We start from the raw sequence: 23,927 nt of genomic DNA, 5'->3' as shown, positions 1-23,927 counted from the left end.
GAGTAAATTTCACTTGGTTTGGTTTTTGCAGGTTTGTTGAGAGATTTTAATGTACACATTTTATCTAAATGTGCCACCTTGGTTCAAATTTGAATTGAAAGTGGGACAGCATTAATTTTCAGGGCCGTGAGAGACATTTTTATATTTAGTTATTCATGGCCTGTAAGACTACTGAGTCTACAGGGTTAATTAATTAGGTTTTTTATTTGGGAGAATGGGGCTGTGACAGGATGTGAAAAGCACTGGAATCAGTGGCATAGATACACCTGCACACCACAGTAATGCACATAATCAGACTGTTGCTCTCTGCTGTATCTGCTAATGCTAGTGCTAATACTTCTTTCACACAGAGCATTCTGTACCTGGGAAGGAGACAGGGGACTCCACGGATGTGTCATCTGCTGACCTCAGTCGTGTTAGGCGGAACAGCATAGACTGGACTCGTCCCAGTTTGGACCTGCAGCCGAGAACTGAATGCACTGCCACCGTCTCCCAGAATAATGCCACCCCCAAAACCTCCAACAGAAGTAAGGTTCCCCTGTATTGTGAAATCATGGTTCCCAACTTTCTGAACCCACAATAAAATTCATAAAAGAGTGTATTGTTTGTGGCCCCTTATTAAGCGCCAGGCTGACAATGACTCTCAATTGTTTATTTCTACAACCATTCAGGTAAATGGAAAGATATTTAGAGCCAGTGTTTTATCGTGTGTAGTGGGATCTGCCTACATTTTGACGGCTGCTGTTCTGTTCTGCTGTTTTGTCCCACTGTATTAGACTCTAACCGACAGGAAGGGCCTGAGCACCCAGTGTGTGAGAGCCACACCCACTCTGATAACCACACCCACTCCCAGAGCCTTGGCCACCCTGACACTGGCTCTTCTGATGTTGAGAAAAAGGTACACCCCGGCTAGTCAGTCAGACTTTGTCAGTACAGCATCATTCGCTCCATTTGAAAATGGCTTTGAATTGCTCAAGGTTGTTTATTTGCAACAGCCAGCTACAGTTGAATCTAAAGCTCATGAACATGTCAGGGGTAGATATATTAATTGGCATCACATGAAGAAATGCTGTGCTTCGATGGGGAGTCTGTTCAGTTCACTAGACAAAAGTCTGAGATAACACTTCTCAAGTTATAGAGTTTATGAGCGGGCTCAATAGCTCACAAGCTCTATAAATTTGGGGAGTCAGGTATTTTTAGACAGCCAGGTCTGCTGTGCAGCACTTGACCCAACAAAAATATTTATCATGTATGAATTTTTACCTACAGGCAAAATCGACTGATTAGCCAATTGGCTAGCTAGGAAAATTGCCTAGTTGACTAGTTGGCTACCACTTTCAGCTCATTATACACAGCATATACATATTTCTTACATATTAAGAAACCTTCAGTGGCAATCAGGACATTTGCTAGGTCATATTCATGTGGGGACAGATGCAGCTAGTTTGCCAAACTGCATTCATGTCAACCATTTGATTAGTTTATGCATGCAGTCATTTCCCTAGTGCTTATTTCAGATGAAATGGTTAGCTAGCAGAGCTGTTCAATCTGCTGACAATATTTCTGTGTGCATTTTTCAGTGTTTATTGTGCTTTACAGATTTTCTTTTTTAAATAATGTGATTAAATGAGTGGTTTAGCGGGTACTGACACCATGCATGGGACTTTGAGTAAAGACACCAAAAGCCATTGTGTGTACTGCACAGGAGGAGGAGGAGGTGAGAGTTCTTACACAAACCCCAGAGCAGGGACCAAACTCCAGTCCTGGAGGGCCGCAGCGTCTGCAGGTTTAACTCCAGTCCTGGAGGGCCGCAGCGTCTGCAGGTTTAACTCCAGTCCTGGAGGGCCGCAGAGTCTGCAGGTTTAACTCCAGTCCTGGAGGGCCGCAGTGTCTGCAGGTTTAACTCCAGTCCTGGAGGGCCGCAGCGTCTGCAGGTTTAACTCCAGTCCTGGAGGGCTGCAGCGTCTGCAGGTTTAACTCCAGTCCTGGAGGGCCGCAGCGTCTGCAGGTTTAACTCCAGTCCTGGAGGGCCGCAGCGTCTGCAGGTTTAACTCCAGTCCTGGAGGGCCGCAGCATCTGCAGGTTTAACTCCAGTCCTGGAGGGCCGCAGCGTCTGCAGGTTTAACTCCAGTCCTGGAGGGCTGCAGCGTCTGCAGGTTTAACTCCAGTCCTGGAGGACTGCAGTGTCTGCAGGTTTAACTCCAGTCCAGGAGGGCTGCAGTGTCTGCAGGTTTAACTCCAGTCCAGGAGGGTTGCAGTGTCTGCAGGTTTAACTCCAGTCCTGGAGGGCTGCAGCATTCATGTTTTTTTGTTTGTTTTTGTTTTTTTTTGGAATTTCCCTTTCAGCAGCCCATTTAGGCCTTGGGAACAAAGATCTTTTTAGGCAAACAGCAACTTAAATTCGGCACATAAATGCTGAAACACTCCAGAAACCACCAGACAATGCAGCCTTCCAAGATTTTGGTTTAAGATGTCTGCTCCAAAGCCATATTCCTATAGTCACATTCAAAAAACCCAGAACTCTGTCTTAGACACATGTGACTGGTCAGATTGGATGACTGACAGGTCTTAGCTGCATTACTGAGCTCTGCCGCACTTGGCAAAGACACTCAAACTAAATTAAACTCTGCTGCAGCTCTTACACAGGGGTTTGGGTTTGGCTCTGTTGCGAGTATTTGAACGTGCCATGGAGTACCTGTTGTAGTCTGTATTTCCCGGTCACTTGTCTCCCCAGTACTGTCTCTGTGTCTGTGTTCCCTGAGCTGCTTCACTCCCCTGTATTTGTGTGATTTCACTATTCGGGTGGTTCCGGGTTTTCGTGGTTTCCCCCCCCTTCCTTCCAGTCTCGTTTTTACTTACTTCCTACTTATTTCTAGTTTTACTAATTTCTACTAATCCTTACTAATTTATAGATTGTAAAGTACTAACCTCATTAATATACTAACCTGTGAATATTACTAATGGACTAACACACACTAGTTTTGGGTTTTTGATAGTCTAGATCACTATACTAATACATTAACCAGTCTCCCCTTTTCCATGCTGCGCTGTAGCTCCGCCCCTTTTCTTTCAAGCCTGCTCTAACTCTGAGTTCTGCAATTGCCTGCACCTGTCTCTTGCTCTGACTACACCTCTCTCTCTCTGCACGCGTTTTTACCTGCTTAACCCAGGCCGTCTATTATCATTGTTGTCTATGTGATTCCAGTCCGCGTTTTGTCAGTCCCCTGTCATTTTATTAGTTATCCTAATGTTCTTCACCTGGATGTTGTTTGTTACTCCGCCCTCACTCACTTACCCCTCCTTGATTGTTACCTTCCCCAGTGTATAAATGTCAGTCTTTTCCACCAGCTCACGGTCAGAACGTTGATCGAATTCATTGTGCCGATATTTAGTAAGCCTTTGTTTATCGAGATGCCTGAGACACCCCTTCTGAACGACTTCGAGTTTGCCTGCCCCTTTTGGTTTGTTTGCTTCTGGTTTGACCTTTGCTTTGCTTTGACTTCTCTTTTGCCTGTCCCTTTGTACCTTCGCCGCTCTGATCTCCTGGTTTTTGATTTTTTGCCTGTTTATCACAATTCTTTTGAAAACTCGATTCGGCACCGTCCTTTCTCTGATTACCTGGCTTCGAACCTCGGACTGAATAAAGACAACGTTTTTTGGATTTCTCTGGTCTGCGTTTGGGTCCTTCCGCAGAACATCACTTGAAGTTAAGGCTAAGGTAAGTTTCTTAAGAAAGGTTCTCACTAATGATAATCACACTGACAAAGTAAAGGCTTTAATCATTTATTATTCAGGGCATTGTTTATGAAATGTTGATTTTAACATATTTCATTGTAATTTGTGTATATACTGAAGCTCACATCAGTGCTGCGAAAGTCCAATAAAAAACCAGCTCCTAAATATTTAAGCTAGCTAGCATTCATAATTGACTAAAAAGACAGGAGCGTCTGCTAAATTCCTGTAATGTAATGTAATGCATGATATGAATACACTGCATGTGATGATTTTTCATTGAAGGAACCTGAAGACTCAAAGGAGTGTGTGAGTGCGTCTAAAGATAAGATCATCAGTAAAGGTGAGGATCTCATGGAGAGACCCCGGCACAACTGTGTTTTGAAAGCTTGTTTTTTCGGTTGATATCTGGATGGGAGGCTTCCTGGGAAAACCCATTTTCTGCTGAAAGAGGTATTATTGGGCCAGCAGGGGGCACTCTTCCCTCTGGACTAAACAGAAATCCAGTGTCCCAGCACAGTGTGAGAGAAGGGGTCCTGGTCCTGGCCCGATTCCTACAGAAAACTCCCTACTAGAGCCCGACGATATGGGATTTTTCAGACCGATACCGGTACCGATTTTAGAGGGGAAAAATTCACCGATTACCGATACGGCGGCCGATATAGTGAATTTTTGAGCTGGAATGAAAATAGACCTTTTCTATGTGGATTGTGCACTGATTGCGCACCGATATGACTATGCAAAGGTACTCAGAAGACTGCCTTCTTGACCCCTTAGCACACGTGTCAAATCTGGCCAATCCTTGCCGATTTAGGGGGTACCCTATTTAAAGCCTTATAACTCCAGATGTGAACACCACAGAGACTTGAATATGGCTCAAATGAAGCAAAACATTTGCAACACTTACAATACTGACTAGCTTAGATTACTTTATATTCATAATTCAAAATAAAGTGCCACAAATGCAATTGTCTAGGCAAAAAATCTAAAATGAATTTGCTCTTTTTTAGTTTGCAATGAAATACTGGGAGATTGCATATATACTGCAGGTTAAAGTATATACGTCCTGGATCAGAAACGTATTGACCACAAGTTCATAAAATCTAAGGGTGGATATGTAGAACTACTAAAGATCTATGAAGCAAAAACTATGCAGTGTACCCAGCGTCTCCAAATCTACCTAAAATGTCTAAATTATGTCTAAATTATGCATTGCTGTAAATCACAACAAATTCATTTCACTACAAATCAACTCTTGTTACTCAAGAAACTCATGTTGCATCATTTTCAAGTGGTAATTACAAGCTTTCTAAAATAGCTAGGGGTCCAGAAACATATCCAAAATATCTCCAAAAAGGAATATAAATCTTTTTGTCCATTGTAAAGCATATAAATGAGCCCCTTATGAAGGTTCAAGATGAAACATTGATATCAGATTTAAAAATAATACAAATATATTGTCACACAATGCTGTACAGTACCTAAATGTGTAATAATTAACTCTTGTATGTATTTCTATACTCTACTCTCGTATGTTTTCTTGTATGGGGATGGGACGATATGAAAACAATTTGCAACCGTCCACCACGTTTTGGCAATGTTCCAACACTCTCGTCATCACTGTTGCATGCATCACAAAAACTATTACACACTAACTAACACTTACATTACAGTGCAAAATATCCACATTATATAATATCACTAACCTATTTAAAGACACTCAATTTCAAAAATAATGTATATAACCGAAATATTTTGAGCAGTAGGCCTAATACTTACATAGCAATGATGAAACTGCTTCTGTTTTGCTCCAGAAAACGATGTCAGATAGGTCTGTCAGAAAACATAATATGGCTTAGCTATGCCCAGAAGTCCTCAATAATAACAGTATTTTCCTAGAAATTACGAGAAATCGTTGACAACATTTCGTTAGGTGCAGCGTATTTTACTGCTACGAGTGAATGCGTAAGTGAATGCGATGATAAGAAATTTTTATAAAACGCTTCCAAAAGCAAAATTAGACATGGTATACATGGTTAGAAAGCTTATACTCTCACCTACTGAATACATGAATTGTCAATCAAGCCAGACTGTACTAAAAAGGGCGACAACGCCGCAAACAACACGTGTGATATTACAAACAGCTATTTTGGAATATTTTTGTATATTTCACAAACGGATTGTCCAAGACTATATATGATGACTCGGTCTCAAAAGGGACATCTCTACACGTAAAAACCAATGGCAAGGTTGTATATTTATTCAATATTTAGTCCCAGATATTGACTGTAGAATGACATGGTATCATTTCTTAAAACTTTGTCTCGTTTATTTTGTTATTCAGTGAGCAACGTTTTCACTGCTGAAACAGAGAAGCGTTGCCGCAAACAAGGTCTCAGTTCTCATTCTTTTAGATTTGAGCACAGCTTTTGACACCATCGACCATAGGATCCTGTTAGATCGTGTCGAAAAGTGGGTTGGCCTCTCTGAACGTGTCCTAAACCGGTTCCAAACATACCTCATACCTTACAGAGAGGCAATTCTATATTAGTTTAGTAGGCTACGAATCAGAGAGAGATGAGGTCTCCTTCGGGGTTGCACAAGGAAGCTGTCTCGGTCCCCTCCTTTTTTCAATATACACGCTGCCCTTAGGTAATATTATCAGAGAACACAATGTCAGCTTTCATAGTTATGCTGACGATATGCAATTGTACGTTTCCGTGGAGCCGAACGATCTGAGTGCCTTATGCTCCCTGACTGCCTGTCTATCTGCAATTGACCAATGGATGAACAATAACTTTCTGAAACTAAATGAGGATAAGACAGAGATTCTTTTGGTTGGCCCCAAGAGCAAGAGAGATATAATCTCAAAAAGGCTAGGGAATCTTGCCCATCAGATTAAATCAGAAGTAACAAGCCTCGGTGTAGTTCTGGACTCTGACTTAAGTTTTAAATCCCACATAAATAAGGTGACCAAGACAGCGTTCTTCCACCTGAGAAATATAGCCAAAGTACGATCGTTTTTAACCCAGCAGGATGCCGAGAGGCTAATTCATGCTTTTATATCAAGCAGACTTGATTACTGTAATGCTCTTTTTATTGGCCTTCCTGAAAAGAACTGATTCAGAACTCTACAGCGTGGCTATTTATGAAAACAAGGAAGAGAGAGCATATAACCCCTGTCTTGGCTGCACTGCACTGCACTCCCTGTGTCTTTTAGAATTGATTTTAAAATTTTCTCACTTGTTTTTAAGGCTCTTAATGGCTTAGCACCCCCATACATTTTAGAGTCCCTGGTGTCCTATGTCCCCTCACAAACCCTTAGGTCCTCTAAGGCAGGTCTTTTAAATGTGCCAAAGGTTCCCCAAAAGAAAATAGGGGAAGCCGTCTTTATCCACTACGTGCCAAAATAGTGGAAAAGGTATTAGAGAGGTGGACTCCGTAGACATTTTTAAATGACAGCTGAAAACATATCTTTTTAACCTGGCATACAATTAATAATACCCTTTTCTACTCCTTTTATTCATTTTATAACATTTTTTATTGTTGTTTTATTTATTGTTGTGATATGGTTTTATTCTGATATTGTGGTATGACTGTGTTGATCTGTCAAAGCACTTTGAGCTACATACTCTGTATGAAAGGTGCTATATAAATAAAGTTATTATTATTATTATTATTCAGGCTTTTGGTTTCCGACTATCATTACATTACATCACATTTCAGGCATTTGGCAGACGCTCTTATCCAGAGCGACGTACAACAAAGTGTATAACCATAACCAGGAACAAGTATGTCGAAAACCCTAGAGAGAAGTACCGGTCCAAGTGCAGGGAACAACCGCATAGTTCAACTTGGACCCTGTAGGTTAAACTGATTAACACTAACACAAACGAGAACAGCAACAACGCAGTCTATGCAAAAATACAAGCAGTAGTTAAGACAAGTGCATTAACTAAGTCACCTACGAAACAGCTACCTAGTTACAACCCTAAGCTTACAGTCAATTTAGAGATTACAGGGAGGTAGGGAGGGATGGGGAGAGGTGCAGCCTGAAGAGGTGAGCCTTCAGTCGTCACTTGAAGTGGGTCAGTGTCTCAGCTGCTCTGACCTCCACGGGGACGTCATTCCACCATCGTGGGGCCAGAACAGACAGGAGACGTGTTCGGGAAGCGCAGGTGGGGAGGTGCCAGGCGTCCTGAGGTAGCAGAACGGAGGGGTCTGGCTGGCATGTAGGGTTTGAAGATCTTGTGGAGGTATGCTGGGGCTGATCCCTTGACTGCCTGGTATGCTAGGACCAATGTTTTAAATTTGATCCTAACTGTCTGAAGTTGAGCGTTCAAAGCCACCTCATGCCTAGTACCCTTCAAAGACTAGCCAGCATTCAGCTAGATTTGGATAGGCAGATAGGGACCAGAGTTACTGATTTGCACTATGTTTCCCTTTCCCATTTCCCTTATCATTCACCCTGTTAAGGTCTGACCCTAGATCAGGTCGTAACACAAAGGAACTGGTTTTAAAATGATATACAAATAATTTATGTTTCAATCAAAATTTTTACTTGGGTTGCATGATAAGGGTTGGGGACCTCTTATACCAGGGAGTGTGACTGTGGGTTGTCTCTTACCATCACTCGTGGAGATTCTGAGTAGCAGGAGGGGACCACAGACAACAGATCCAGTCTGGGCCCAGAATCAGCACCATTTAAACGAGTACATACTGCATGCTTTTCTGGGAGTTTGCATGGAAGTAAAATGTGATTTTTTTAAATACTGTACAAAGAAAATTTCCACTTGTGGACAATAAAGTCTCTAAAGTCTGAAGTCAAGGGATAGCAAGGATTCAGTATGCCAGGATCTGTAGTGTTTTTCAGGTGTACAAGTGTGTAAGCTTTGTGTGTATATGTAGAAATAATGAATAAAACTTTACAAACTGTAAATATCCGGGACTTTTTCTTGCAAAATATAATGTTTGCCGGCTAAAAGAGAATACAGGTCTGATTGAAACGTCCCTCTTCGTTCTCTGAAATAGAGCCATCTGCCCCTGGGAGGGTGGAAGCCACTGATGTGAAGACCAAATCAGTGACTCTGTGCTGGGAAAGACCAGTCAGCATGGAGGGAGTTTCTCATGAGATCCACATCACCTACTGCTGTGAGGGAGAAGAGCCCAGATTACAGATATGTGCCCCCAAAACCACCACAGCTGTCCTTACTGATCTGAGACCTGGGATGACATATACTTTCAACCTCACTGCAGTCCTTCCAAACGGCATCTGCAGCAAGACCAGCTCAACATGCACAGAAACAAGTGGGTGACCAAAATGTATATACACTACTTTGTAGCTTTGTGTTGAGGCTGATGTCTCTTCGTTCCCAGAATTTGACTCACAACCTACCAAATGCACTGCTGGCCTTAGCAATCCTGCAGTTACTTTCTTCACCTACATCTGGATAAAGTACTACCTAGATAGGCAGATAAATTACTTCTGACTTTTTGTTACTAATTGTGAGACTGAAGATGTTGCATACTGTAGAGAACATGTCCAAGCTGACTTGCATGTCCTGCTCGCTGGTGGAAATTAGTGCTCAGTTTTCTGCAGAGAGTGACAGTAGCAAGCAATGGAACTGAATTAAATGTGAGTGTCGCTAGTAAAAATCTTCATCAATCATCATCTGTGCTTATTGACTGGGAGTTTATAAACTTATATTATTGAGGTGGTGCAAATGGAAAATTGTTTGAGAAGTGGTTTGAGAAAGAGGCCATTGTGACGTCTAGCTAGTGAATAACTGAAGTACCATGTGAGAAAACAAGGGGAAACAAACTGATGGCTCAAGTTATGAGCTAACCCTTTGTCCGATGATTTCTATTATTAGAAAATTTATTACCAATATTACCATAGATAGTGGTAGCTTTGTCCAGGATTTAACTGTACAAGTATAGGTATGTGTTGTCTTTGGATTTTTTGTATCGTAATGTAACAGACAAGCATAATGAAACCTTTAATAAATGTCCTGGGCTTTTAGCAATACTGGAGGCCTGCAGTGTAAGTCAATTCAAAATTTCCTCTCCGTTCTCTCAAATAGAGCCATGTGCCCCTGGGAGGGTGGAAGCCACTGATGTGCAGAGCAGGTCAGTGACTCTGTGCTGGGAAAGACCGGTCAGCATAGAGGGAGTTTCTCACAAGATCCACATCACCTACGGCTGTGAGGGAGAAGAGCCCAGATCACAGATATGTGCACCCAACTCCACCAAAGCTGTCCTTACTGATCTGAGACCTGGGATGGAATATACTTTCAACCTCACTGCAGTCCTTCCAAACGGCATCTGCAGTAAGACCAGCTCAACATGCATACACACAAGTGAGTAGTGCCCAAACTTTTGGATACCACTGTAATCATTCCCTATATCTGATTGGCTGTATAACACCTTACGTTTTCCATCCTATTTAATTCCCCAGGCTGCCACAAAAAAAAACATTAAATTCTGAGGTGATCTAACTGGTGAGGGTCTGGGTCAGGGACTATTACTTTTTAAGCTCACAATAAATTTAATGACAGAGTATATTCTGTGACCTCTTAGTCTCTTACTATTTGCTCAAATGCAACTGCTCCCTTCATGAACTTTCTGTGCCTTCATTGTGGAATAGGTCTCAAATACGGCTCATTCCAGAAAAGTCAAGCCTGAACGAGCTTAATGACCGTTAGCCTGTGGCCCTCAAATCAGTCATTGTGATATAGAATTAATATCTGATGTTTTAAACACTGACTTGCACAAAGTAAACATCCTCTTGTGGACTATAAAGTCTCCAAATTCTGAAGTACAAAGATATCTTGGATTGAATCTGCCAGGATCTGTAGTACTTTTTAGGTGTGCATGTGAATATATGTGTTGTCTTCTGATTTTTTATGTTATAGAGTTACAAATTAATAAACTATTGCATAAATATCCTGCCCTTTTTCTTAAAAAATATAATAAGAATTTGCCGACTAAGAGATATTACAGCTCTGACTGAAACCTCCCTCTCTGTTCTCTCAAATAGAGCCATCTGCCCCAGGGAGGGTGACAGCCACTGATGTGCAGAGCAGGTCAGTGACTCTGTGCTGGGAAAGACCAGTCAGCATGGAGGGAGTTTCTCATGAGATCCACATCACCTACTGCTGTGAGGGAGAAGATCCCAGATTACAGATATGTGCCCCCAACACAACCACAGCTGTCCTTTCTGATCTGAGACTTGGGATGGAATATATTTTCAACATCACTGCAGTCCTTCCAAACGGCATCTGCAGCAAGACCAGCTCAGCATGCATACACACAAGTGAGTGACCAAAATGTATATACACTACTTTGTAGCTTTGTGTTGAGGCTGATGCCTCTTCAGTCCCAGAATTTGAAATGCAGCCTCCTAAATGCACTGCTGGTGGGAATTAGTGCTCAGTATTCTGCAGAGAGTGACAGTAGCAAGCGATGGAACTGAATTAAATGTGAGTGTCGCTTGCAAAAATCTTCACCAATCATCATCTGTGCTTAATAACTGGCGGTTTATAAACTTAGATTATTGAGGTGGTGCAAATGGGAAAATTGTTTGAGAAGTGGCTTGAGAAAGAGGCCATTGTGACGTCTAGCTAGTGAATGACTGAAGTACCATGCGAGAAAACGAGGGGAAGCAAACTGATGGCTCAAGTTATGAGCTAACCCTTTGTCCGATGACATCCATTATTAGAACATTTATTTCCAATTTTACCATAGACAGTGGTAGCTTTGTCCAGGATTTATCTGTACAAGTATAGCCAAGTGTTGTCTTTGGATTTTTTGTATTGTAAAGTAACAGACAAAAATAATTAATCCTTTGATAAATGTCCTGGACTTTTGCAAAACTGGACGCTTGCAGTATAAGTGAATTCGAAATTTCCTCTCCGTTCTCTCAAATAGAGCCATCTGCCCCAGGGAGGGTGACAGCCACTGATGTGCAGAGCAGGTCAGTGACTCTGTGCTGGGATAGACCAGTCAACATGGAGGGAGTTTCTCATGAGATCCACATCACCTACTGCTGTGAGGGAGAAGAGCCCAGATCACAGATATGTGCACCCAACTCCACCACAGCTGTCCTTTCTGATCTGAGACCTGGGATGACATATACTTTCAACCTCACTGCAGTCCTTCCAAACGGCATCTGCAGCAAGACCAGTTCAACATGCACAGAAACAAGTGGGTGACCAAAATGTATATACACTACTTTGTAGCTTTGTGTTGAGGCTGATGTCTCTTTGTTCCCAGAATTTGACTCGCAACCTACCAAATGCACTGCTGGCCTTAGCAATCCTGCAGTTGCTTTCTTCACCTACATCTGGATAAAGTACTGCCTAGATAGGTGAAGCTGTCTACAGCATTGGGAGTTAATCCCTTCACTGCCATGCAAAGTTTCTGATAAACCTTACCTGGGGCAGGTCGATAAATTACTTCTGACTTTTTGTTACTAATTGTGAGACTGAAGATGTTGCGTACTGTAGAGAACATGTCCAAGCTGACTTGCATGTCCTGCTCGCTGGTGGAAATTAGTGCTCAGTTTTCTGCAGAGAGTGACAGTAGCAAGCGATGGAACTGAATTAAATGTGAGTGTCGCTTGTAAAAATCTTCATCTATCATCATCTGTGCTTAATTACTGGCAGTTTATAAACTTATATTATTGAGGTGGTGCAAATGGGAACATTGTTTGAGAAGTGGTTTGAGAAAGAGGCCACTGTGACGTCTAGCTAGTGAATGACTGAAGTACTATGTGAGAAAACATGGGGAAACAAACTGATGGCTCAAGTTATGAGCTAACCCTTTGTCCGATGATTTCTATCATTAGAACATTATTACTAATATTACCATAGATAGTGGTAGCTTTGTCCAGGATTTAACTGTACAAGTATAGGTATGTGTTGTCTTTAGGTTTTTTGTATTGTAAAGTACAGACAAAATAATGAAACCTTTAATAAATGTCCTGGACTTTTTGCAAAACTGGAGGCTTGCAGTGTAAGTGAATTCGAAACTTCCTCTCCGTTCTCTCAAATAGAGCCATGTGCCCCTGGGAGGGTGGAAGCCACTGATGTGCGGAGCAGGTCAGTTACTCTGTGCTGGGAAAGACCGGTCAGCATGGAGGGCGTTTCTGATGAGATCCACATCACCTACGGCTATGAGGGAGAAGAGCCCAGATCACTGATATGTGCACCCAACACCACCACAGCTGTCCTTACTGATCTGAGACCTGGGATGGAATATACTTTCAACCTCACTGCAGTCCTTCCAAACGGCATCTGCAGCAAGACCAGCTCAGCATGCATACACACAAGTGAGTGACCAAAATGTATATACACTACTTTGTAGCTTTGTGTTGAGGCTGATGCCTCTTCAGTCCCAGAATTTGAAATGCAGCCTCCTAAATGCACTGCTGGTGGGAATTAGTGCTCAGTATTCTGCAGAGAGTGACAGTAGCAAGCGATGGAACTGAATTAAATGTGAGTGTCGCTTGCAAAAATCTTCACCAATCATCATCTGTGCTTAATAACTGGCGGTTTATAAACTTAGATTATTGAGGTGGTGCAAATGGGAAAATTGTTTGAGAAGTGGCTTGAGAAAGAGGCCATTGTGACGTCTAGCTAGTGAATGACTGAAGTACCATGCGAGAAAACGAGGGGAAGCAAACTGATGGCTCAAGTTATGAGCTAACCCTTTGTCCGATGACATCCATTATTAGAACATTTATTTCCAATTTTACCATAGACAGTGGTAGCTTTGTCCAGGATTTATCTGTACAAGTATAGCCAAGTGTTGTCTTTGGATTTTTTGTATTGTAAAGTAACAGACAAAAATAATTAATCCTTGGATAAATGTCCTGGACGTTTTGCAAAACTGGACGCTTGCAGTATAAGTGAATTCGAAATTTCCTCTCCGTTCTCTCAAATAGAGCCATCTGCCCCAGGGAGGGTGACAGCCACTGATGTGCAGAGCAGGTCAGTGACTCTGTGCTGGGATAGACCAGTCAACATGGAGGGAGTTTCTCATGAGATCCACATCACCTACTGCTGTGAGGGAGAAGAGCCCAGATCACAGATATGTGCACCCAACTCCACCACAGCTGTCCTTTCTGATCTGAGACCTGGATGACATATACTTTCAACCTCACTGCAGTCCTTCCAAACGGCATCTGCAGCAAGACCAGTTCAACATGCACAGAAACAAGTGGGTGACCAAAATGTATATACACTACTTTGTAGCTTTGTGTTGAGGCTGATGTCTCTTGTTCCCAGAATTTGACTCGCAACCTACCAAATGCACTGCTGGCCTTAGCAATCCTGCAGTTGCTTTCTTCACCTACATCTGGATAAAGTACTGCCTAGATAGGTGAAGCTGTCTACAGCATTGGGAGTTAATCCCTTCACTGCCATGCAAAGTTTCTGATAAACCTTACCTGGGGCAGGTCGATAAATTACTTCTGACTTTTTGTTACTAATTGTGAGACTGAAGATGTTGCGTACTGTAGAGAACATGTCCAAGCTGACTTGCATGTCCTGCTCGCTGGTGGAAATTAGTGCTCAGTTTTCTGCAGAGAGTGACAGTAGCAAGCGATGGAACTGAATTAAATGTGAGTGTCGCTTGTAAAAATCTTCATCTATCATCATCTGTGCTTAATTACTGGCAGTTTATAAACTTATATTATTGAGGTGGTGCAAATGGGAACATTGTTTGAGAAGTGGTTTGAGAAAGAGGCCACTGTGACGTCTAGCTAGTGAATGACTGAAGTACTATGTGAGAAAACATGGGGAAACAAACTGATGGCTCAAGTTATGAGCTAACCCTTTGTCCGATGATTTCTATCATTAGAACATTTATTACTAATATTACCATAGATAGTGGTAGCTTTGTCCAGGATTTAACTGTACAAGTATAGGTATGTGTTGTCTTTAGGTTTTTTGTATTGTAAAGTAACAGACAAAAATAATGAAACCTTTAATAAATGTCCTGGACTTTTTGCAAAACTGGAGGCTTGCAGTGTAAGTGAATTCGAAATTTCCTCTCCGTTCTCTCAAATAGAGCCATGTGCCCCTGGGAGGGTGGAAGCCACTGATGTGCGGAGCAGGTCAGTTACTCTGTGCTGGGAAAGACCGGTCAGCATGGAGGGCGTTTCTGATGAGATCCACATCACCTACGGCTATGAGGGAGAAGAGCCCAGATCACTGATATGTGCACCCAACACCACCACAGCTGTCCTTACTGATCTGAGACCTGGGATGGAATATACTTTCAACCTCACTGCAGTCCTTCCAAACGGCATCTGCAGCAAGACCAGCTCAGCATGCATACACACAAGTGAGTGACCAAAATGTATATACACTACTTTGTAGCTTTGTGTTGAGGCTGATGCCTCTTCAGTCCCAGAATTTGAAATGCAGCCTCCTAAATGCACTGCTGGCCTTAGCAATCCTGCAGTTACTTTCTTCACCTACATCTGGATAAAGTACTGCCTAGATAAGTGAAGCTGTCTACAGCGTTGGGAGTTAATCCCTTCACTGCGATGCAAGGTTTCTGAAAAACCTTACCTGGGACAGGCCGATAAATTACTCCCGTCATTTTTGGTTCTAATTGTGAGACTGAAGACGTTGCATACTGTAGAGGACATGTCCAAGCTGACTTGCATGTCCTGCTGGCTGGTGGGAATTAGTGCTCAGTGAAAAGAGAGTGACTAGCAAGCGATGGAACTGAATGAAATGTGAGTGTTGCTTGTAAAAATCTTCATCAATCATCATCTGTGCTTATTGACTGGGAGTTTATAAACTTAGATCATTGAGGTGGTGCAAATGGGAAAATTGTTTGAGAAGTGGCTTGAGAAAGAGGCCATTGTGTCGTCTAGCTAGTGAATGACTGAAGTACCATGCGAGAAAACAAGGGGAAACAAACTGATGGCTCAAGTTATGAGCTAACCCTCTGTCCGATGATTTCTATTATTAGAACATTTATTACCAATATTACCATAGAAAGTGGTAGTTTTATGCAGGATTTAACTGTGCAAGTATAGGTATGTGTTGTCTTTAGATATTTTGTATTGTAAAGTAACAGAAAAAAATAATGAAACAGCTTGCAGTATAAGCAAATTCTAAATTTCCTCTCCGTTCTCTCAAATAGAGCCATGTGCCCCTGGGAGGGTGGAAGCCACTGATGTGCGGAGCAGGTCAGTTACTCTGTGCTGGGAAAGACCGGTCAGCATGGAGGGAGTTTCTCATGAGATCCACATCACCTACAGCTGTGAGGGAGAGGGTGAAGAGCCCAGATCACAGATATGTGCACCCAACACCACCACAGCTGTCCTTACTGATCTGAGACCTGGGATGAAATATACTTTCAACCTCACTGCAGTCCTTCCAAACGGCATCTGCAGCAAGACCAGCTCAACATCCATACAAACAAGTGGGTGACCAAAATGTATATACACTACTTTGTAGCTTTGTGTTGAGGCTGATGTCTGTTCATTCCCTGAATTTGACTCACAACCTCCCAAATGCACTGCTGGCTTTAGCAATCCTGCAGTTGCGTTCTTCACCTACACCTGGATAAAGTACTGCCTAGATAGTTGAAGCTGTCTACAGCGGTGGGAGTTAATCCCTTCACTGCAATGCAAGGTTTCTGGTAAACCTTCCCTGGGACAGGCCGATAAATTACTTCGGACTTTTTGGCACTAATTGTGACACTGAAGATGTTCCATACTGTAGAGAACATGTCCAAGCTGACTTGCAGGTCCTGCTGGCTGGTGGGAATTAGTGCTCAGTATTCTGCAGAGAGTGACAGTAGCAAGCGATGGAACTGAATTAAATGTGAGTGTCGCTTGCAAAAATCTTCACCAATCATCATCTGTGCTTAATAACTGGCGGTTTATAAACTTAGATTATTGAGGTGGTGCAAATGGGAAAATTGTTTGAGAAGTGGCTTGAGAAAGAGGCCATTGTGACGTCTAGCTAGTGAATGACTGAAGTACCATGCGAGAAAACGAGGGGAAGCAAACTGATGGCTCAAGTTATGAGCTAACCCTTTGTCCGATGACATCCATTATTAGAACATTTATTTCCAATTTTACCATAGACAGTGGTAGCTTTGTCCAGGATTTATCTGTACAAGTATAGCCAAGTGTTGTCTTTGGATTTTTTGTATTGTAAAGTAACAGACAAAAATAATTAATCCTTGGATAAATGTCCTGGACGTTTTGCAAAACTGGACGCTTGCAGTATAAGTGAATTCGAAATTTCCTCTCCGTTCTCTCAAATAGAGCCATCTGCCCCAGGGAGGGTGACAGCCACTGATGTGCAGAGCAGGTCAGTGACTCTGTGCTGGGATAGACCAGTCAACATGGAGGGAGTTTCTCATGAGATCCACATCACCTACTGCTGTGAGGGAGAAGAGCCCAGATCACAGATATGTGCACCCAACTCCACCACAGCTGTCCTTTCTGATCTGAGACCTGGGATGACATATACTTTCAACCTCACTGCAGTCCTTCCAAACGGCATCTGCAGCAAGACCAGTTCAACATGCACAGAAACAAGTGGGTGACCAAAATGTATATACACTACTTTGTAGCTTTGTGTTGAGGCTGATGTCTCTTTGTTCCCAGAATTTGACTCGCAACCTACCAAATGCACTGCTGGCCTTAGCAATCCTGCAGTTGCTTTCTTCACCTACATCTGGATAAAGTACTGCCTAGATAGGTGAAGCTGTCTACAGCGTTGGGAGTTAATCCCTTCACTGCCATGCAAAGTTTCTGATAAACCTTACGTGGGGCAGGTCGATAAATTACTTCTGACTTTTTGTTACTAATTGTGAGACTGAAGATGTTGCGTACTGTAGAGAACATGTCCAAGCTGACTTGCATGTCCTGCTCGCTGGTGGGAATTAGTGCTCAGTTTTCTGCAGAGAGTGACAGTAGCACGTGATGGAACTGAATTAAATGTGAGTGTCGCTTGTAAAAATCTTCATCTATCATCATCTGTGCTTAATTACTGGCAGTTTATAAACTTATATTATTGAGGTGGTGCAAATGGGAACATTGTTTGAGAAGTGGTTTGAGAAAGAGGCCACTGTGACGTCTAGCTAGTGAATGACTGAAGTACCATGTGAGAAAACATGGGGAAACAAACTGATGGCTCAAGTTATGAGCTAACCCTTTGTCCGATGATTTCTATCATTAGAACATTTATTACTAATATTACCATAGATAGTGGTAGCTTTGTCCAGGATTTAACTGTACAAGTATAGGTATGTGTTGTCTTTAGGTTTTTTGTATTGTAAAGTAACAGACAAAAATAATGAAACCTTTAATAAATGTCCTGGACTTATAGCAAAACTGGAGGCTTGCAGTGTAAGTGAATTCGAAATTTCCTCTCCGTTCTCTCAAATAGAGCCATCTGCCCCATGGAGGGTGACAGCCACTGATGTGCAGAGCAGGTCAGCGGCTCTGTGCTGGGAACGACCGGTCAGCATGGAGGGAGTTTCTCATGAGATCCACATCACTTACAGCTGTGATGGAGAAGAGCCCAGATCACAGATATGTGCACCCAACTCCATGACAGCTGTCCTTTCTGATCTGAGACCTGGGATGACATATACTTTCAACCTCACTGCAGTCCTTCCAAACGGCATCTGCAGCAAGACCAGCTCAACATGCATACACACAAGTGAGTAGTGCCCAAACTTGTTGATACCACTGTAATCATTCCCTATATCTGATTGGCTGCAAAACACTTTACATTTTCCATCCTATTTAATTCCCCAGGTTGCCACAAAAACAATCATTAAATTCTGAGGTGATCTAACTGGTGAGGGTCAGGGTCAGGGACTATTACTTTTTAAGCTCACAATAAATTTCATGACAGAGTATGTTCTGTGACCTCTTAGTCTCTTACTATTTGCTCAAATGCAACTGCTCCCTTCATGAACTTTCTGTCCCTTCATTGTGGAATAGGTCTCAAATACGGCTCATTCCAGAAAAGTCAAGCCTGAACGAGCTTAGTGACTGTTAGCCTGTGGCCCTCACATCAGTCATTGTGATATAGAATTAATATCTGATGTTTTAAACACTGACTTGTACAAAGCAAACTTCCTTTTGTGGAATATAGAGTCTCCAAATTGTGAAGTACAAAGATATCTAGGATTGAATCTGCCAGGATCTGTAGTACTTTTTAGGTGTGCATGTGAATATATGTGTTGTCTTCTGATTTTTTATGTTATAGAGTTACAAGTAAATTAATAAACTATTGCATAAATATCCTGCCCTTTTTCTTAAAAAATATAATAAGAATTTGCCGACTAAGAGAAATTACTGCTCTGACTGAAACCTCCCTCACCATTCAAATAGAGCCATCTGCCCCTAAGGGGGTGGAAGCCGCTGTTGTGCAGAGCAGGTCAGTGACTCTGTGCTGGGAAAGACCGGTCAGCATGGAGGGAGTTTCTCATGAGATCCACATCACCTACAGCTGTGATGGAGAAGAGCCCAGATCACAGATATGTGCACCCAACACCACCACAGCTGTCCTTTCTGATCTGAGACCTGGGATGAAATATACTTTCAACCTCACTGGAGTCCTTCCAAACGGCATCTGCAGCAAGACCAGCTCGACATGCATACACACAAGTGAGTAGTGCCCAAGCTTTCGGATACCACTGTAATCATTCCCTATATCTGATTGGCTGTGCAACACCTTACACTTTCCATCCTATTTAATTCCCCAGATTGCCACAGACAAGAAAACATTATATTCTGATGTGATCTAACTGGTGAGGGTCAGGGACTATTACTTTTTAAGCTCACAATAAATTTCATGACAGAGTATATTCTGTGACCTCTGTAGGAATTTCTTAACAGAAAATGATTGTGTTGAAGATGAAGATAAAAAACGACAAAGTCAGGAGCTCCTTTATATAACTTAGTAATACGGCGGGTTGGGAAGAAGTACAAATACAGTCTTCAAAGATATTAAGTCTAATACATGAGTTTATTTAGTTCTCAGAGTCAAAGAGCTGTTGGCCCAGTCTATGAGATTCATTCAGTCATCATATGGAAACTTCCAGTTATAGCCAAGTGTAGGTTATGGAGTCCATTCTAAGACTGACCATGGGGGACAGTTAAACAGAAATAGAGGTTCTTTAATCCCTTAATGTACTTAATTACTGCAGCTGCTGTCCATAGCCTTTTACTTGCATTCCAACAGCTACATTTTATGCGGTAAAATTACATACATTGGCTATTGAATGTAAACATTCAACACTTAATGAACTATATATATCAAGCCATTACATTTTATCCATTTGCTTATATAGTGCTTTATGTAAGTCAAAATTTTAACATGATCCTTCACCTCTTAGTCTCTTACTATTTGCTCAAATGCAACTGATCCCTTCATGAACTTTCTGTGCCTTCATTGTGGAATAGGTCTCAAATACGGCTCATTCCAGAAAAGTCAAGCCTGAACGACCTTAATGACCGTTAGCCTGTGGCCCTCACATCAGTCATTGTGATATAGAATTAATATCTGATGTTTTAAACACTGACTTGTACAAAGCAAACTTCCTTTTGTGGACTATAAAGTCTCCTAATTCTGAAGTACACAGATATCTAGGATTGAATCTGCCAGGATCTGTAGTACTTTTTAGGTGTGCATGTGAATGTATGTGTTGTCTTCTGATTTTTTATATTGTAGAGTTACAAGTAAATAAACTTTTGCATACATATCCTGCACTTCTTTCTTGAAAAATATAATAAGAATTTGCCGGCTGAGAGAAATTACAGCTCTGCCTGAGACTTTCCTCTCCGTTCTCTCAAATAGAGCCATGTGCCCCTGGGAGGGTGACAGCCACTGATGTGCAGAGCAGGTCAGTTACTCTGTGCTGGGATAGACCGGTCAGCATGGAGGGAGTTTCTCATGAGATCCACATCACCTACGGCTATGAGGGAGAAGAGCCCAGATCACAGATATGTGCACCCAACACCACCACGGCTGTCCTTACTGATCTGAGACCTGGGATGGAATATACTTTCAACCTCACTGCAGTCCTTCCAAACGGCATCTGCAGCAAGACCAGCTCAGCCTGCACAGAAACAAGTAGGTGACCAAAATGTATATACACTACTTTGTAGCTTTGTGTTGAGGCTGATGTCTTTTTGTTCCCAGAATTTGACTCACAACCTACCAAATGCACTGCTGGCTTTGGTAATCCTGCAGTTGCTTTCTTCACCTACATCTGGATAAAGTACTGCCTAGATAAGTGAAGCTGTCTACAGCGTTGGGAGTTAATCCCTTCACTGCGATGCAAGGTTTCTGATTAACCTTACCTGGGACAGGCCGATAAATTACTTCTGACTTTTTGGCACTAATTGTGAGACTGAAGATGTTGCATACTGTAGAGAACATGTCCAAGCTGACTTGCAGGTCCTGCTCACTGGTGGGAATTAGTGCTCAATATTCTGCAGAGAGTGACAGTAGCAAGCGATGGAATTGAATTAAATGTGAGTGTCGCTTGCAAAAATCTTCACCAATCATCATCTGTGCTTAATGACTGGCAGTTTATAAACTTATATTATTGAGGTGGTGCAAAGGGGAACATTGTTTGAGAAGTGGCTTGAGAAGGAGGCCATTGTGTCGTCTAGCTAGTGAATGACTGAAGTACCATGTGAGAAAACAAGGGGAAACAAACTGATGGCTCAAGTTATGAGCTAATCCTTTGTCCGATGATTTCTGTTATTAGAACATTTATTACCAATATTACCATAGATAGTGGTAGCTTTGTCCAGGATTTTACTGTACATGTATAGGTATGTGTTGTCTTTGAATTTTTTGTATTGTAATGTAACAGACAAAAATAATGAAACATTTAATGAATGTCCTGGACTTATAGCAAAACTGGAGGCTTGCAGTGTAAGTGAATTCAAAATTTCCTCTCCGTTCTCTCAAATAGAGCCATCTGCCCCAGGGAGGGTGACAGCCACTGATGTGCAGAGCAGGTCAGTGACTCTGTGCTGGAATAGACCGGTCAGCATGGAGGGATTTTCTCATGAGATCCACATCACCTACAGCTGTGATGGAGAAGAGCCCAGATCACAGATATGTGCACCCAACACCACCACAGCTGTCCTTTCTGATCTGAGACCTGGGATGAAATATACTTTCAACCTCACTGCAGTCCTTCCAAACGGCATCTGCAGCAAGACCAGCTCAGCCTGCACAGAAACAAGTAGGTGACCAAAATGTATATACACTACTTTGTAGCTTTGTGTTGAGGCTGATGTCTCTTCATTCCCAGAATTTGACTCACAACCTACCAAATGCACTGCTGGCTTTGGTAATCCTGCAGTTGCTTTCTTCACCTACATCTGGATAAAGTACTGCCTAGATAAGTGAAGCTGTCTACAGCGTTGGGAGTTAATCCCTTCACTGCGATGCAAGGTTTCTGATTAACCTTACCTGGGACAGGCCGATAAATTACTTCTGACTTTTTGGCACTAATTGTGAGACTGAAGATGTTGCGTACTGTAGAGAACATGTCCAAGCTGGCTTGCAGGTCCTGCTCGCTGGTGGGAATTAGTGCTCAATATTCTGCAGAGAGTGACAGTAGCAAGCGATGGAATTGAATTAAATGTGAGTGTCGCTTGCAAAAATCTTCACCAATCATCATCTGTGCTTAATGACTGGCAGTTTATAAACTTATATTATTGAGGTGGTGCAAAGGGGAACATTGTTTGAGAAGTGGCTTGAGAAAGAGGCCATTGTGTCGTCTAGCTAGTGAATGACCGAAGTACCATGTGAGAAAACAAGGGGAAACAAACTGATGGCTCAAGTTATGAGCTAATCCTTTGTCCGATGATTTCTGTTATTAGAACATTTATTACCAATATTACCATAGATAGTGGTAGCTTTGTCCAGGATTTAACTGTACATGTATAGGTATGTGTTGTCTTTGAATTTTTTGTATTGTAATGTAACAGACAAAAATAATGAAACATTTAATGAATGTCCTGGACTTATAGCAAAACTGGAGGCTTGCAGTGTAAGTGAATTCAAAATTTCCTCTCCGTTCTCTCAAATAGAGCCATCTGCCCCAGGGAGGGTGACAGCCACTGATGTGCAGAGCAGGTCAGTGACTCTGTGCTGGAATAGACCGGTCAGCATGGAGGGAGTTTCTCATGAGATCCACATCACCTACAGCTGTGATGGAGAAGAGCCCAGATCACAGATATGTGCACCCAACACCACCACAGCTGTCCTTACTGATCTGAGACCTGGGATTAAATATACTTTCAACCTCACTGCAGTCCTTCCAAACGGCATCTGCAGCAAGACCAGCTCAGCATGCATACACACAAGTGGGTGACCAAAATGTATATACACTACTTTGTAGCTTTGTGTTGAGGCTGATGTCTCTTCATTCCCAGAATTTGACTCACAACCTACCAAATGCACTGCTGGTCTTAGCAATCCTGCAGTTACTTTCTTCACCTACATCTGGATAAAGTACTGCCTAGATAGGTGAAGCTGTCTACAGCGTTGGGAGTTAATCCCTTCACTGCGATGCAAGGTTTCTAAAAAACCTTACCTGGGACAGGCCGATAAATTACTTCTGACTTTTTGGCACTAATTGTGAGACTGAAGATGTTGCATACTGTAAAGAACATGTCCAAGCTGACTTGCATGTCCTGCTCGCTGGTGGGAATTAGTGCTCAGTTTTCTGCAGAGAGTGACAGTAGCAAGTGATGGAACTGAATTAAATGTGAGTGTTGCTTGTAATAATCTTCATCAATCATCATCTGTGCTTAATGACTGGCAGTTTATAAACTTAGATTATTGAGGTGGTGCAAATGGGAACACTGTTTGAGAAGTGGCTTGAGAAAGAGGCCATTGTGATGTCTAACTAGTGAATGACTGAAGTACCATGTGAGAAAACAAGGGGAAACAAACTGATGCCTCAAGTTATGAGCTAATCCTTTGTCCGATGTTTTCTATTATTAGAACATTTAATACCAATATTACCATAGATAGTGGTAGCTTTGTCCAGGATTTAAGTGTTCAAGTATAGGTACGTGTTGTCTTTAGATTGTCTGTATTGTAAAGCAACAGACAGAAATAATGAAACCTTTAATAAATGTCCTGGACTTTTTGCAAAACTGGACTCTTGCA

General features: G+C 42.1%; 1 protein-coding gene across 1 annotated transcript in view; it reads left to right on the top strand.

The window, feature by feature from the left end:
• Positions 1-23,927, top strand: part of LOC135258439 (interferon-induced very large GTPase 1-like) — a 465,270-nt gene that overhangs the window by 305,786 nt on the left and 135,557 nt on the right. Inside the window, exons 19-20 of the mRNA XM_064341833.1 lie at positions 351-527; positions 777-898. Of these exons, the coding sequence (XP_064197903.1) occupies positions 351-527; positions 777-898 (299 nt within the window). The remainder of the gene's footprint in view (positions 1-350; positions 528-776; positions 899-23,927) is intronic.

This window comes from Anguilla rostrata, chromosome 7 (assembly GCF_018555375.3).
Source record: "Anguilla rostrata isolate EN2019 chromosome 7, ASM1855537v3, whole genome shotgun sequence".
NCBI classification, from domain to species: domain Eukaryota; kingdom Metazoa; phylum Chordata; class Actinopteri; order Anguilliformes; family Anguillidae; genus Anguilla; species Anguilla rostrata.
Note: the sequence above shows the minus strand (reverse complement) of the source record. Positions and strands in the feature narration are given on the sequence as shown.